This window comes from Pelophylax lessonae, assembly GCF_965119305.1.
Source record: "Pelophylax lessonae genome assembly, chromosome: 10".
Classification (NCBI taxonomy): Eukaryota; Metazoa; Chordata; class Amphibia; order Anura; family Ranidae; genus Pelophylax; species Pelophylax lessonae.
Genome location: NC_138777.1, coordinates 131,510,891 through 131,526,562, shown reverse-complemented (window position 1 = coordinate 131,526,562; position 15,672 = coordinate 131,510,891). Strand labels below are relative to the sequence as shown.

Sequence of the window (15,672 nt, the reverse complement as noted above, 5' to 3'; positions counted from 1 at the left end):
CTACGTTTTGCTGCCATTTGCAGCAGTCTAGCCCTTTCCATTGGTGTTTTAGAGCCATTTTAGTGCCTGAAAGTTCGGGTCCCCATTGACTTCAATGGGGTTCGGTGTCCGGGAAAAGTTCGGCAAAAGTCCGGGACACGAACCCGGACTTTTTTTTAAAGTTCGGCTGAACCCGCCGAACACGGACATCCAGGTGTCCGCTCAACTCTAGTGAGGGATCATTCCGTACAGTGGACTGCAGGGAGTGTGTGAGTTTCTCGGGGCACAGCTGAGACAGGGCTGTGAGCCGGGGAAAGGATCGGTGTCCGGATCAGTCACGGGAACTCAGAGAAGCAAGTCTTCTCACATGCCGTGCTCAGCTCTGCCCCCATATTTAAATAAAGTAGTTTACTGTTTACTATACTCAGAGGATGCTTTATTTATAAACTTCTCTGGAGGTATTTCAATGCTGCTTAGGTGACTGGAAGACACGTCCAAGGAGGATAAAGATTAATATTGAATGGTTTTCTAGACCCTATGCAGTATATGATTCGCTAAATTTGTGAGAGTCCATTTCTCCGAGAGAGGGAGAGCCTTGAGTATAGTGAAGATGCAAGTATTTCAAACTAAATTTGGACATTTGGGATTCTTTGTTTTTGGTATACTCTAAGAGTTAAGAGTAGAGTGTGATTTGAATCTTTCATAAATATAACCTGTAGTGTTTTGATAGTTGATAACATGCAGGACTACAAAATCCAATTAAAAAAAAGTTGTTTTTTAGTTGGTAGCTACAAAATATTACATATGAATGCAAGCATTACACACACCCCTAAATGATCAGAAAAGGAACCTAGTTTCCCTCCTCCAATGGATTGGGAATTGGGGATGGGTGTCCTCTTTCATTTTTATGTATGGCTCTGTAGAGGGTTTTATTTAGAAAAAGACAGGCTATAGGTGTGTGCATGTTCAAATTCAATGTGCATTAACAAAATAAAGATTTTATATACGGTAAATAACAAAAGAAAAAAACCTTAGTGTCAACACCTGCATTTGAACAAATAAATCATTTTGATTGTAAAGCATTATAGTTAAACTTTGACATTGAGGTTAAATGATGAGGTAAATGTAATCTTAATTTACCTTGATGGTCTCTGCACCAACATGGGATTGTGTTTCTTTTAAGCGAGAGATAGAGCTATGACTGAGGCCGCCAACAACAGACATGAGGGTGTTAAAGTTTTGTAGCTCTAGAAGTTTCTGTAATAACAAATCTAGTTGTTAGGCAATTTAAAGAACATGTAATAAACTACTTTAGTGAACAAGGTTACTTTTTTGTTATATATATATATATATACAGTATATATATATATATACACATATATATATATATATATATATATATATATATATATACACACACACACACACACAGGGCCATCTTACTGAATGGGCACTCTGGCCAGTTACCAGGGGGCCCCACTTGCCCAAGGGGTCCTTCCTGCCCAGCAACCCAGCCAAGCATTAGTCCCAATTCCCATCTGCATCCCGCCTCCAAACTTAGCAGGTGGCGAGCGCCTGTCGGCCCTGCGCTGCTGTAAGGCCACTTGGGCCATAGAGGGAGAGCCCACAACTGCAGGAATGCCTGTCCTCCCCCACGGGAACAGGCACACACAGGACAATCGAGTCTGACTCCCATCCGTGTGTGTTCACTGGACCCAGCTGCCGAACTTGGAAGCTGTCATTAGTCTGGCACTGCTGTACCAATAAATATAGCCTTATCGATAATTTGAATTTTTTTTCTTGTGGGTGATTGTGTAGGCGGGGCCCCAGTGCACTGCATTCTCCGGGGTCCTTTAATGCTCTTAAGATGGCACTATATATATGTATATCCCCTTTTGTTTGGTGAAACCTTGGGTGAATAAATGAATACATATTCCACTCCTCATTTAAACATGTGTAAAGAAACATTATTATTGTAATAATCTACAAAGATACATACCTCTGCTACTTGTACAAACTGCTTAATGACAGCTGCCCTTTGTTGTGGAGTAGGTTTGCTTAGCACCATAAGCTGGATCCACTGAGAAACGCCATTAAAGAGGGCTATGAATCTTTCCAAGACAGGGTTTCCCACGGTACAACCATGAAGAACAAAGCTGTGATAATCCTGAAACTGGATATAAAATTATGGATAGTAGTTTAGCCTAAAATTAATTTAGATCTTTAAAATAGAAAGATTTATAATTCATTCATACTTTAAAAACTAGTATTTTTTCTACCTGTAAGGCGTTATATTTTAAAGCATACAGTACATGATAAATGTACACAGTGGCGGTTTTGGGCACGGGCGAACAGGGCAGCCGCCCGGGGCGGCATCACGTGGGGGGGCGGCACTCGGCACTAACCTGGTGGTGGTGGTCATGGAGAAAAAGAAAATCACCTTTGCTGCGGGATGCGGCGCCGCTGCCGCCCCTTCTGCTGAAGGAGCCGGCGGCTGGAACGGGGATTGTGCATAATGCAGCTCAGAACTAGCGGGGGGAGGAGGCGAGGAGGAGGAGCCGAGGAGAGTACACACACACAGCAGCGGCGCGCTCAGAACTAGCAGGGGCGGGGGGGAGGCGAGGAGGAGGAGCCGAGCGGCCGAGGAGTACTGTACACTACACACACAGCAGCGGCAGCGGCGCGCTCAGAACTAGCAGGGGGGGGGGGGCGAGGAGGAGGAGCCGAGCCACAGAGGAGTACTGTACACTACACACACAGCAGCGGCGCGGAAGGCGAGGAGGAGGAGCCGAGGAGAGTAGTGTACACTGACTGTACTGTAGTCACTACACTACACATACTTGCAGGTAAGTTGCTCTCGCTCTCTCCTCTATGTTCACACACCTGCACTGTGCAGGCTGCACAGCACAGCAGCAGCCAGGTTAGGGTAGGTCGGACTCGGAATCATTTGTCATGCTGCTAGAAACTGAGAACCCCTTTCAGAAGTCTTAGATCACTATCTATCATGAAAAGTATATATTCTTGTTACCATAAAATATTTTTTGCTTTATATCCTTATTTATGTTTTTGTAAGTGAGGCTTTACTGTAAGTGTAACCGTTAAAGTAAAGGGCACCTAACCCAGCTAAAAAATTTCTAAGGTAACAAAAGGGCTGAAACTACCTGCCTTAGATTCCAGACAGGGATTGTACACAGAGCCTTTTGTCATGTTGTTTTTTTTTTTTGGGGGGGGGGGGGGGCGCCGGGAGGGAGTCTCGCCCGGGGAGCAATTTAATATATACAAGAAGAATTCCCCTATAGGTATGGGACTGTAAATGCCACTGACCACTGTATTTTGTATAAAAAATATCTTTATTCAATTCCAAAATTGTAGACAGACAAAAAAACAATGACATGAATCAATAACATTTACAGGGCATTAAAATATGCATGCATTTGACAGACCAAATACCGAACCAAATAGGGGCGCTCAGGTGTACAAGGCGATCATGGAACCGGAAACGACCCTACGCGTTTCGGGCAAAAAGCCCTTCCTCAGGGGTCACCCAAAGCTCCAGATAAAACACCTAGTATATCTAGAAAAGGAAGAAATGTTTTTAATATAATAAAGAGTGATTTGTCCATATACACATGAGTAGGCAAACCTATATTATGTCTCATATTTTAATCTCATAGTATAAACTTCGTGCTAATGGACCTACCCTTAGCGTCTAACCCTATGGATTGGATTGGATTGGAATGCCCAAGTTCCCACAGGCCCGTTCAAGGGCTACGAAATCCGTGAGAGCGTGAAAGGAGTTGTAGCATGCGCCCAGAGGGACCAGCAGGGCACCACGATGACCGGTAAGAAAAGTGGCTCAATATGGACTACTCCCGTGAAGGGGGATGTGTTCATATAGCAACCTAATGCACAAAAGTAAGGTAAAGGAAGGAGTAGGGAATAAATTGACTAGTAGTGAAAATTTACCAACAAATTAGTCACTAACCCCTTAAAGTAGTGAAAGGCAACATTTACCTGTAGTGTATAAGAAGAATAAGACCACAGAGGGTCATATGCAGTACAAATAGTAGTAGTCTTGTGTAGACAAGATCAAAATGTATATATATCTGTAAATATGAAAAGTGCAATAGGTGAATGAGATGTAATATTGAACTATCTTGAAAAAAGAGGTGGTGACCCAAGAGTGTGGTGACATAGTAGTCTTAGTTGTATAGTCATTTACCAAGGTGCACGCCCCAAAAAAGAGAGCATGATAGAGCTGCAAAGATGGCTACTATACATAGGGTGACTAGAATGAAAAGTAAAAAGTGAGAACATGAGAAAATGGTTACCGTTTCGCCCCAGAATATGCATCAGTTTAAATCACCATAGCTTCTAGTGTAAGGGTGCCATATACTGCCTATGGTAATGCTTATCATAACGAACTAATTTGAGCGTTTGTATATACGTACAGAATAAGTTTATGGCAGTGTGTATATATGCATATTCATCTGGGCGAAGGGTGCCAATTATATATCACGAGTGCGCAGACACAGGCATAACCGTGTAAACATAGAATATGTGAAAGTGAGGATGTGCCACTAAGGAAATTGCAAGGAACCATGATAGTGAAAAGAAAGACATTTAAGAAGTATGTTTATGGATCCTACAGTATCCCCCAATAGGGAGAGAGGAGTGCCCATAAAGATCAGAGTAAGAAAATAGAAAAACTATCCACCTGCGTGCCATGCATGCTGAGCTTAGTAGAAACATCCACACAAGTGTCATGCATTCTGAGGTTAGTAGGAGCGTAGTCTTACCTGTCCCTAGGCTTCCTATGGGCTTGGCATCCTCTGCAAATGGACGCCAGCCCAGACTGCTTAAAAGTGGTCGAGCGGACGCCGGCGCACGCACACCAGTGGCATGCGACGTCATCCGAGTAGTCCGTGAGCCTATCCGATCATCCGCCCGTGCAGCGCAGGCCCCGCCCATCCCAGAAGGAGAGGCCGGACCTGCGCTCCATGGGCGCCGACGCGGGAAACCAGCAACTCCAGGAAGAGAGCTGGTGTGAGCGGGGACATACCCCGAAGGGCTCCCCCTACCCGCGCCGGGGGAACCTGCAGCTGGCGCTGAGCAGATACACAGAGATGTCAGCAGAGGACTGACTACGAGGAAGAGAAAGAAGGGAGAAACGGAAAAGGGAAAGAAAAAGATGAGAATTAGCAGGGAACAAGCAGGGAAAAAAGGGAACGCCATACGAGGCAAAACAAACAAGAATTTTACATCTAAAAGATGATTGGGAGCCAATTTGATTAAACTATGGTCCCTAACAATTTAATCAGGGGAAATGTGTCATATTGTGCATTTGATAAGAAAAGAATTATCAAAAAAAAAAAAAAAAAAAAGTAAATAAAAGAGTAAAAAAAGAGAGAAAAAAGAAGACACAAACTTTTTTTCTCTCGTTTTTTACTCTATTTACTTTTTTTTTGATAATTATTTTCTTATCAAATGCACAATATGACACATTTCCCCTAAATAAATTGTTAGGGACCATAGTTTAATCAAATTGGCTCCCAATCATCTTTCAGATGTAAAATTCTTGTTTGTTTTGCCTCATATGGCGTTCCCTTTTTTCCCTGTTTGTTCCTTGCTAATTCTCATCTTTTTCTTTCCCTTTTCCGTTTCTCCCTTCTTTCTCTTCCTCGTAGTCAGTCCTCTGCTGACATCTCTGTGTATCTGCTCAGCGCCAGCTGCAGGTTCCCCCGGCGCAGGTAGGGGGAGCCCTTCGGGGCAATGGCAGTACCCGTGGCAGAGGCCGCAATCAGCGCCAGAGGGGTGGCATGTTCGCCCCTGAAACAGAGGATAGGGTGGTAGCCTTGCTGCAGGAAGTGAGGGATGAGAGGCGCGTCGTGGACCCATTTTTGGATCCTTTGAATGCGCGCGCCTCATTCCTACGGAACCTGTTACACGTCCTGGAGGAGATTGGTGGACCCGAGGAGAGGCACTGTATGGATCGCATGTACGTTTTTGCTATGCAATATCGTACATCAAAATTAAGTGGTGGGCGACCACCTAGCGATCCATCCAGTGCTCTTCAGGATCTCTCAATGTCCTCCAGGACTGTAGCAATGCTACCACCCCCCTCATATCAGCAGCCTAGATGGCAGCCACCATCCGGCCATTCCTACCCTTCCTATTACTCCCCACATTTCCCCACGGAATTTCCTCCTCCCCCTCCTCCAGGACATGCAACATGCTCCAATGTTGCCATACCCCCTGCCTTCCAAGGACCCTACCATCCCCAGGACTTTGGGAATGAGCGCCTGCCCCAACCTACCCATTCCCACCCTGAATCCACTGTCCCCCGTCCCCAATCACCTCATCCGAGCCCTGCTGACCAATCTGCTCAATATCAGCAGTTATAAACTTGAGCTTTTTTGTTTTGTTACTCCAGTTTTCTTTTTTGTTTTGTTACTCCAGCTTGTTCATTTAATAAATCTTTATAAACTTCAGCAGTATGTTAGCATACGGTATCATACGCTTGCCTCAAGCAGAAGAAAAGGACTCTTTTTCTTCTGCCTGGGGCAAGCGTAAGTGCAGCCCAAAAAGTGGTATCATACGCTTGCCTCAAGCAGAAGAAAAGGACTCTTTTTCTTCTGCCTGGGGCAAGCGTAAGTGCAGCCCAACAAGGGATATCATACGCTTGCCTCAAGCAGAAGAAAAGGACTCTTTTTCTTCTGCCTGGGGCAAGCGTAAGTGCAGCCCAAAAAGGGGTATCATACGCTTGCCTCAAGCAGAAGAAAAGGACTCTTTTTCTTCTGCCTGGGGCAAGCGTAAGTGCAGCCCAAAAAGGGGTATCATACGCTTGCCTCAAGCAGAAGAAAAGGACTCTTTTTCTTCTGCCTGGGGCAAGCGTAAGTGCAGCCCAAAAAGGGATATCATACGCTTGCCTCAAGCAGAAGAAAAGGACTCTTTTTCTTCTGCCTGGGGCAAGCGTAAGTGCAGCCCAAAAAGGGGTATCATACGCTTGCCTCAAGCAGAAGAAAAGGACTCTTTCTCTTCTGCCTGGGGCAAGCGTAAGTGCAGCCCAAAAAGGGGTATAATACGCTTGCCTCAAGCAGAAGAAAAGGACTCTTTTTCTTCTGCCTGGGGCAAGCGTAAGTGCAGCCCAACAAGGGATATCATACGCTTGCCTCAAGCAGAAGAAAAGGACTCTTTTTCTTCTGCCCAACAAGGTACAAGGCACAGCCGAACTGAAGAAATGGGAGACATGAAAAGAACTGCCAAATTTTAAATTGCTTTATTTCTAAAAAATCAAGAAGGCAGAGCTTAGAAAGATACAACATTTTTTTTAAATAAAATCATTTTGCCACGAAACTTCTCCATCAGGTGATAAGAAGAAATAGGCAAACTGGTTACGAATGCCTATCACCCGTGCCGTTGACCTCAAGTCCAAATATTGCACCCGTTGATTTTGGTTTTGGGGTTCCGGTTCAACGGTGCTCCTCTCCTTCTCCCGCAGGAAGTTGTGGAGAACACAGCATGCCAGGACCACCCTAATGGCATTTTCCACATCAAGCTGCATGCAGGTGAGTAACACTCTCCATTTTGCTGTCAGGACTCCAAAGGCACATTCAACAACGCGGCGTGCACCGCTGAGACGATAATTAAATATTTTTTGGCTGTCGCTGAGACAATTGCCACTGTATGGCCTCATTATATTTTCACTAAGTCCGAAGGCCTCGTCCGCTACCATGACCAATGGTAAGCTTGGTTCCTCGGTACAAGGTAGAGGCCTTCTTTCTGGAATGTTGAACCTTCCTTCGTTTAGCCGACGTCCGAACGCTGACTCACGAAAAATGCGGGCATCACTCTGGCTGCCATATGCTCCAACGTCAACCACAATGAAACGCAGATTCGCATCAGCTAATGCCAGCAGGACCACCGAAAAGTATTTTTTATAGTTAAAATATGAAGAACCTGAGTGCGGAGGCTTCTTGACCCTGATATGTTTGCCATCCTTTGCGCCCAGACAAATGGGAAACTGAGTTTTTTCCCAAAATTCATCAACCACTGCTTCCCAGAGGTCTTCAGTTGGCTCCGGCATTACGACTTGATTAAGCTCCTCCCATATTGTCATACAGCTTTCTCGGACTATCTTGCCAATCGTCGAGACACCAAGAAGAAAGTGGTGGTGTAAGGACACGAAACTCAATCCTGTAGCAAGGAACCTAAAAAAGATCAAAATTGGGAGTGTCAAAACAATACAACGCAATACATTTTGTACACATGCAATGCGACATAAGCTATGCAATCGGTTTGCAAGAAATCGCAATGAACAGACATCGCATGCGATTTGCATAGCAGTTCGGTACAAATTGCATGCATGCAATGTCATGCAATGTGTGACATTGCATATGTGTGAACAGGCACTAACCCCCCCTTCAAAGCAAATATCACTTACCGGAGTGTCACGAGCAGTCGTTCCTCTGGTGACACACTGCTTCTCATCCTGGTGTCCATCCTTTCTAACCTTGGCCTGAGCCTCCCCAGCAGGTCATCGAAGACAGATACTGACATTCTTGTAAAGTTGAAGAATTTTTCAGGATGCATGCGAAGATGGGTGTACATGCTCTGAAAGTACCCCAACGTAGGACGCTGGGATACAATGGGATGTACCCAGAATCTACGCTGTCTGCTGCTTCTCTCCTCCTCCTCCATCTGTCTCCTCCGCCGCATCCTATGCAGAGCAATCAGAAGGATTGCCTCATCGATTTTTTGCTTCACAGGATCCATTTTCCTCAAAACAAATGCTCTCTCCTCAGTTTCTCCTCACAAAATGGCATAGTCATGTGATATTTATCATATTTTATGGAATTCTGGGTAATATGGGAGTGAATTTATGTAAAAAGTTGTGTTTACTTTAAAAAACGCTTGTTAGCGCTGACGCGCCTAAACGCGCTATGGCGCCAATGCAAAACGCGGCTTGACGCGCGTTTTTGACGCCGCTTTTTCCCGGGGTCAAGTAAACAGCTTTTGAGCACGTTTTTATGACGCCCTGTGTGCATGGAGCCTAATCGTGTGTGTTTTTAATTGTGATGCAAAAAAACAAAAACAAAATAGAGAGTTAGTACAAATTAATTAGGGTTATCTAATAAGGGTTTAAATAGAAACCTCGATGCTATAAGATATGCAGGCAGGTGCAGACAGAATATGCTTACTTTTACAATTGAAATTTTGAAAGCAATTCCTTCAACAGTCCTAAATAGGGATGGTTCAAACATATCCTGGTTCAGTATGGCAAATGTTCAGACAAGTGTTTGATTTATTTCCAAGACAAAAGTCAACGGATTGATAAAGAAAAGACATGGGGGCTGGCCACTAACCTGGGGGACATGAACTACAGGAAAGAAATCTAAAATATGTCACTTAACAGAAAGTAGCCATTTTGAATTGGCTTCAAGTGGAACTTTACCGATAATCGATAACAAAAATGAGTATGTGCTGTAAATTGCCAGCATTGCTCCTGTTTCTGCTTGAGGGAGGCTGCCAGTTTGCTGAAGCCCAGAGCTCCTAATGAGAAGTAAATCTTTTTCTGACTAAAGGTCCACTTAAAAGGCCAACATAACAGTATTTTTTTAAACTGCATCAGTGACACTATATTCAAGCAACACAAATTGCACAGTATGTCTGTTCCATTTACTGTACTTTTACATAATTGCATGGCCTTCATACAACAGCAGTTACCTAACTTGATAGATTTCCAACCCAAAAGAAATATGTAGTAGGCTGTTTTTGCCCGCATTTTTTCTTTATTTAGTAAGTATATAAAAAAAATAAACAAAGCCATCAACATCATATAAGTTGTCTAATGGGGAAAAACAAGTCACAGAGCATAGCTTAGTAAAAGGCGGGGGGGGGGGGGGGGGTTGACCAGCACTATGGAACAATGTAGGAAATATAAATATATACAAGTGTAAAAAAGCTGCCACCAACCAACCCCTTAGATATAGGGGTCAAGGGTAAAATAAAAGGTAAAAGGTCGGTATCGGCGCTACCTAGTATGAATAAATACAGAGATCAAGATCCTATAATCTATTCATAAACCATACAAATAAATAAATAAATAAACCACAGGTGCAACCACAGTTTTTTTTGATTGAACTTGGAATTCATACCTACCCTCAACCAACAAGTTTATACTGAAGGGTGAAATTAAGGGTGAGTGCGATACCTAGTGGGCACCACAGGTATAGGCACTGGATTCATATAGTCCACTTTTATCTCACCCACTATCCATTGTTATAAACTGTCACGGGCACTGTTCCCAGCACCACTTTAAAGGGGACCTTCCGCTATATTATATCCACTTCTTATATTATTTTATTTGATTCATAATCGCCACTTAGGTGTTCTCTTATACCTTCAAATTATCGCATTGGATATATACCGTTAGCACTTCACTAATAAATTAAATGTATTTGTTTGCACTTTGTTTTATTGAAAGTTTTAACACACTCTCTCTCAGCACAGAGCACTCTTAGGGCATATATGTCAGCCCAGATCTAGATCCTACCATTTGCACTTGCACTTTATTTGCACCTGTGGTTTATTTATTTATTTGTATGGTTTATAAATAGATTATAGGATCTTGATCTCTGTATATATTCATACCAGGTAGCGCCGATACCAACCTTTTACCTTTTATTTTACAGAGCATAGTTTGTTGTTATCTTGTATTCAACAACACACTGTACTGTGTACAAATCACAATCCATGAGCCCACATTGCAGAGCTGAGGATGTTGTTATGCCAAACAACAGAAAATTACAATGTCATGTTTCAGAGACAAAAGAAAACAGATTTAGCACCCTCCTAGGTAGGTAGGTGCTAGGTAAATGCATCTATCGCTCCTTCTGCTTATCAGGGGAGCCTGATCTATTAGGTTGCCTATCACATGTTTCCAGGTGTGATTCACTGGGTCTGAGGGAGTGTCCCCACTGTATCCAATGAGGGAGCTTGTTGGACAGTAGAGGAAACCCAGCCAGTGACACATTAGCTTTTGTGGGAGTCCCAGTGGGAGGGCATTCTTGCAATGCATCCTGGGATTGCTCATAAAAGCTGAGGGGACATGTGACAGGGCGTCTTTGGCGGGAAGCAGAGTCCCAGGAGGGGACAGACGGCTGTCTCTCCTCTTGCTGTGTATGAGGAAGGTGGTCTTAGGCAGTCGGCCTAGTGAACCAGGTGTGGAGCTGTGCTGGCAGAGGAGTCAAGTTGTTGCTAAGGGTAACCCAGGGGAATCCGTAACCAGCAGCTCCCAAGGGAGTAGTGCTACACAAACATTTTCCCACAGTAGCATCCATACAAAAAAAAATAAAAAATCACAGTGTCTTTTTTGGCACATGAACAATGGATATAGGATACAGGTTTGCACCAAAGCTTAGCCTTTTTGAACAGGCCGCAATTTCTGAGAGATTGAGCAAACATTTAGCATTGCAAAAAAATTCTAGTGTTTTCTGGATACCAACAATAAAAGTAGCATAAATATATAACAACAAGTGCAGCGCTCACAACCCCAAAACTAAAATTATCAGAATAAATACAGGACTAATAAAAGCAAGATTTTACCCCTAATGTCTCCCATCCAAGTACTAACCAGGCTTCCCCCTGCTTACCTTCTAAAATCAGAAAAGATAGGGCAGATACAGGGTGGTGTTGCCAGAGAAACCTTACCCCTACTGTCTATTGTTCACAGCAATATGTGTAAAAAAAATGCTTTAAATAAACTATGATGTCATCTTCATCATCATCTTTTTCCTGCCTCAAGGAGACATATTAAACGTCCCTCGTCAATGCTTCTCCTTTTTCTTATCTCACACCTTTGCTAACACACCTTACGTATTGTTACTCGAATGAATATTCCTAACTATTCCTATAACCCCATGGACTTTATTAATGCACCTTGCTGCATAGATTATACTTTATGAATCAGCATTATCTTTGAGTATGGGAACTTTTCACCTATAATCTTTGGATTTTCTTCAAAGAGAATACCTAGGAATTTATGTAATGTTAAATTCTTTTATTTGTTCTCAGTTGGGAATCTTTTCATATGTTAACTCTGATTTACTCATCTATGTTGATTTACTGTGTTAACTACTTTGCTTAAAATGAAAAAGTTTTGTAAACGAAAAAAAAAACAAAAAAAAAAAAAACAAATCAACCCACTCAATCCCCAATAGAGCACAAAGGTGCTGGGCCATTCTTGCCATAGAACCTTTTTTTAGGTAATGTCCTCTTGTGCAGGGGACATCGGTTTGTCCAAGCATGGGAAACATTTACCATGCAGAAGAAGAAAGGGGAGCAAGAAGCCCGCTCCGGCTTCTATGCTGCAATAAAACTATAACCCAAGTATATTTTTCATTACTCATTATTATTTTTTATTTTTATTATTTTCTCCTTTACCCTGATATATATTAGTATATGTATCTTTATTGCAGATACATTATGTCCTATTATTTAATATTTTATCAATTTTTTTTATACCAATTTTTATTATATCATTATGAGATAAGACAGGAATATGCTGTGAACACTAGATGTTATCTGGCATATTCTTTTCCCTGCTAGGCTCCTTCCTTTTGGACTCGAGCCATCCTGAGACTGACATCACAGGGTGCACTTCCTCACAGGCTAGGTGTGATCCTATCTTTACCAAGAGTATTGATGATTACTTTTGATACGTCAGGCGGATTATCGTTTGACCTTTTGTTTTTAAATAAGCAGTGGAATCGCTACAAAGTTGCAGTGGATGTAAGTGTTGTATTAGAGCCAGTTCGCATTAGCCCGACTTGTCAGGCTGACAAGTCGCGCTCCCTCGCGGTCCATTGACCGCTACAGGACCCGTTCTAATAGGATCGACACAAGTCGCTCCGACTTAGAAAAAGGGTCCTGTACTATTTTGGGGCGACCTCGGAGCGACTTGCATTTACTTCCATTATGTGAAGTCCCTGCAAGTCGCTCCGAAGTCGTGGTGCAATGTAATGCACAGGTCGCCCCCAAAGTAGTAAGGAGTCGTGTCGCCTCAGTGTGAACCGGCTCTTACTCCTCACTCTTCTAATATATTGTTACCAAGCTGTGTATGTATGTATGTATGTATGTATGTGTATATATATATATATATATATATATATATATATATATATATATATACACATACATACATACATATATATATATATATATATACTCTCATCTGCTCTTTGTAATTTGGCACACACTGCTTGCTGTTTTTATGACTAATTTCTTGTTTGGTTTTCTACAAAAAATGTATTATATTACAGTATACTTTGTGATATTTCAAAGTGCTTTAAAAGTCCCAACAACAGGGGAATTTTTTTTCTTCATTCTTATTAGGGATGTGGCACAGTTTTCAGTGCTTCCATTGAGAATAACTTTTTTTTTATAACCCAAAAGGAAAGCACAACCTCCCTAAGAGCCAATGTAGCTTAAGGATAACCGTTCCCCTCACAGGTTCCAGTCCATCATGGGCGGGTCCCCCCCCCTCTAACTAGGGGGGGCCCCGGCTCCAAGCCAAAGGGGATGTAGAGAGTTAGTATAGAGAGTCCAGTGGGCCCTTGCTCAAGTACTTAGGCCCCTAGTCGGGGCTCTCACAGACACCAAAATGCTTTAACTGTAAACAAAATTTAGGAGCAAAAAACCACAATGTACATGAATATAAAAAGGAGGATTCTTAACAGAAGATAACAGCCCATTGATAATGGAAGGAATAAAGCAAATAAACTATGTGAAACACACTTGATATAACAACAAAGGGTTCAGTCCATGATATTCATGGCTCGTGGAGAAAGAGGATGATTTTAGTTGGTCAGGTGAAAAAGGGTCAGAGTGACATTTACCCCTGGCTAAACCACCCAGATCATGAAAGATGAGAGTCCCTGGATCTCTTAGGCTGCTGTTTCTGCCACAATAGAATACACAGACTGGGAGGCAAGGGCCTCTTTTGGGAATTAGATCCTCTTTGGGGAGAAACAGTAGGAGGGTCTTGAGAGATCACTCTAAATTGAAGTAATAAGCGTTCACCCTCTACAAAGAAAACCAGAGGTGGGGGACTTGAGTCACATGACTTGAGTCAGACTCAAGTCACCAGATTGAGGACCTGAGACTTGCTTGACTAAAATTAATAAAAGACTCGACTTGACTTTGACTTGGTATTCATGACTTGAGACTTGACTTTGACTTGAGACATAGGACTCGAAATGATTTTATCGTTATTAAGTTATTAAATATTTGCATTTTCTCAAGATGTGTTAAAGCAAAATGAATGTGCCTGTTATGTTTCTGACACAACAGTCACTTAAAACACCTCATTGTGTTCTGATTTTTAGGACACTGGCTGTTTAACAATGGAAATACTTAACATGTTTTTAGTGACTGTGGTGTTGAAACATGACCGGACGAAAGATTTTGAGCTGTTTGGGCATTCAAATGGTTTCTTTAATATGCCAAGAAAAAAGCACTAAGCAATTTTGTTAGTGTTGAAAATAAAACAAAACCTTTCCTCACCACTGACTTTTAACTGATTTAAAGGTGAAAATTGGGGTAGATCAGTATTTTGAATTGATTTGTTATTTGACCAAAATAAGTGACTTGACTTGACTTGCTTGACTTCTAGCAGGGACTCGACTTGACTTGCTTGCTTTTCGCCACAGTAACTTGGTACTTGCTTGAGACTTGAAGGTTAAGACTTGAGACTTGCTTGTGACTTGCAAATGTGTGACTTACTCCCATGTCTGAAGAAAACTCATACGTTTTATTCTGAAAGGTAAACCACGGGCAGAATGGAAAATACCACCCAGTATTTGATGACATTTTGGGTCAAAGCCTGAAGAAGAGGTATGAGTGTGTGGCTCTTCTGGATTGTATAAGGAGAAAGGTCCTCAAAGACATGGTGAGACAGTCTGCATTCCTGGATATGATGTCCTCTTTCAGCCTAAAGTAATCAAGATTTTACCACAACCTGTGTGCCAGAAACCAGAAAGCAAGCTACTCACTAGGGGGGGAACCTCTGGGTGAGTCTAGGATGGAAAAGGACTTGGGGGTACTGGTAGACAACAGGCTTGGCAGTGGCATGCAATGCCAAGCCGCTGCAAGCAAAGCCAACAGAATACTGGGATGTATAAAAAAAGGGGATTCACTCCAGAAATAAAGAGATTATTCTCCCAACTCTACAAGACTCTGGTCAGGCCACATCTGGAGTATGCTGTCCAGTTATGGGCACCGGTCCTCAGGAAGGATGTGCTGGAAATGGAGAAAGTCCAGAGAAGGGCAACAAAAATAATTAGGGGAATGAAGGACATCAGCTATGAGGAAAGACTACAAGCACTGAACTTATTCTCTCTGGAGAAGAGACAATTGAGGGGGGATATTATATCAATGTACAAATATTGTACTGGCAACCCTAGCATATGGAAAAACCTATTCAGAGAAAGGGAATACAATAAGACACGTGGCCACTCACTAAAACTAGAGGAAAGGCAGTTTTAACCTTAAAATACGCAGGGGGTTCTTCACTGTCAGAGCAGTAAGGATGTGGAATTCTCTTCCGAAAACAGTGGTATCAGCAGGGAGCATTGATAGTTTCAAAAAACTATTAGATGGGCACTTTAAAGACCACAACATACAGGGGTATAC

At 42.5% G+C, this 15,672-nt stretch overlaps 1 protein-coding gene across 1 annotated transcript in view; it reads right to left on the bottom strand.

Moving 5' to 3' along the window:
* RASGRP2 (RAS guanyl releasing protein 2) overlaps positions 1-15,672 on the bottom strand; it is a 1,091,080-nt gene that overhangs the window by 673,014 nt on the left and 402,394 nt on the right. Inside the window, exons 5-6 of the mRNA XM_082270769.1 lie at positions 1,979-2,152; positions 1,120-1,236 (exon numbers count right to left, since the gene is read on the bottom strand). Coding sequence (XP_082126895.1) covers positions 1,120-1,236; positions 1,979-2,152 — 291 coding nt within the window. The remainder of the gene's footprint in view (positions 1-1,119; positions 1,237-1,978; positions 2,153-15,672) is intronic.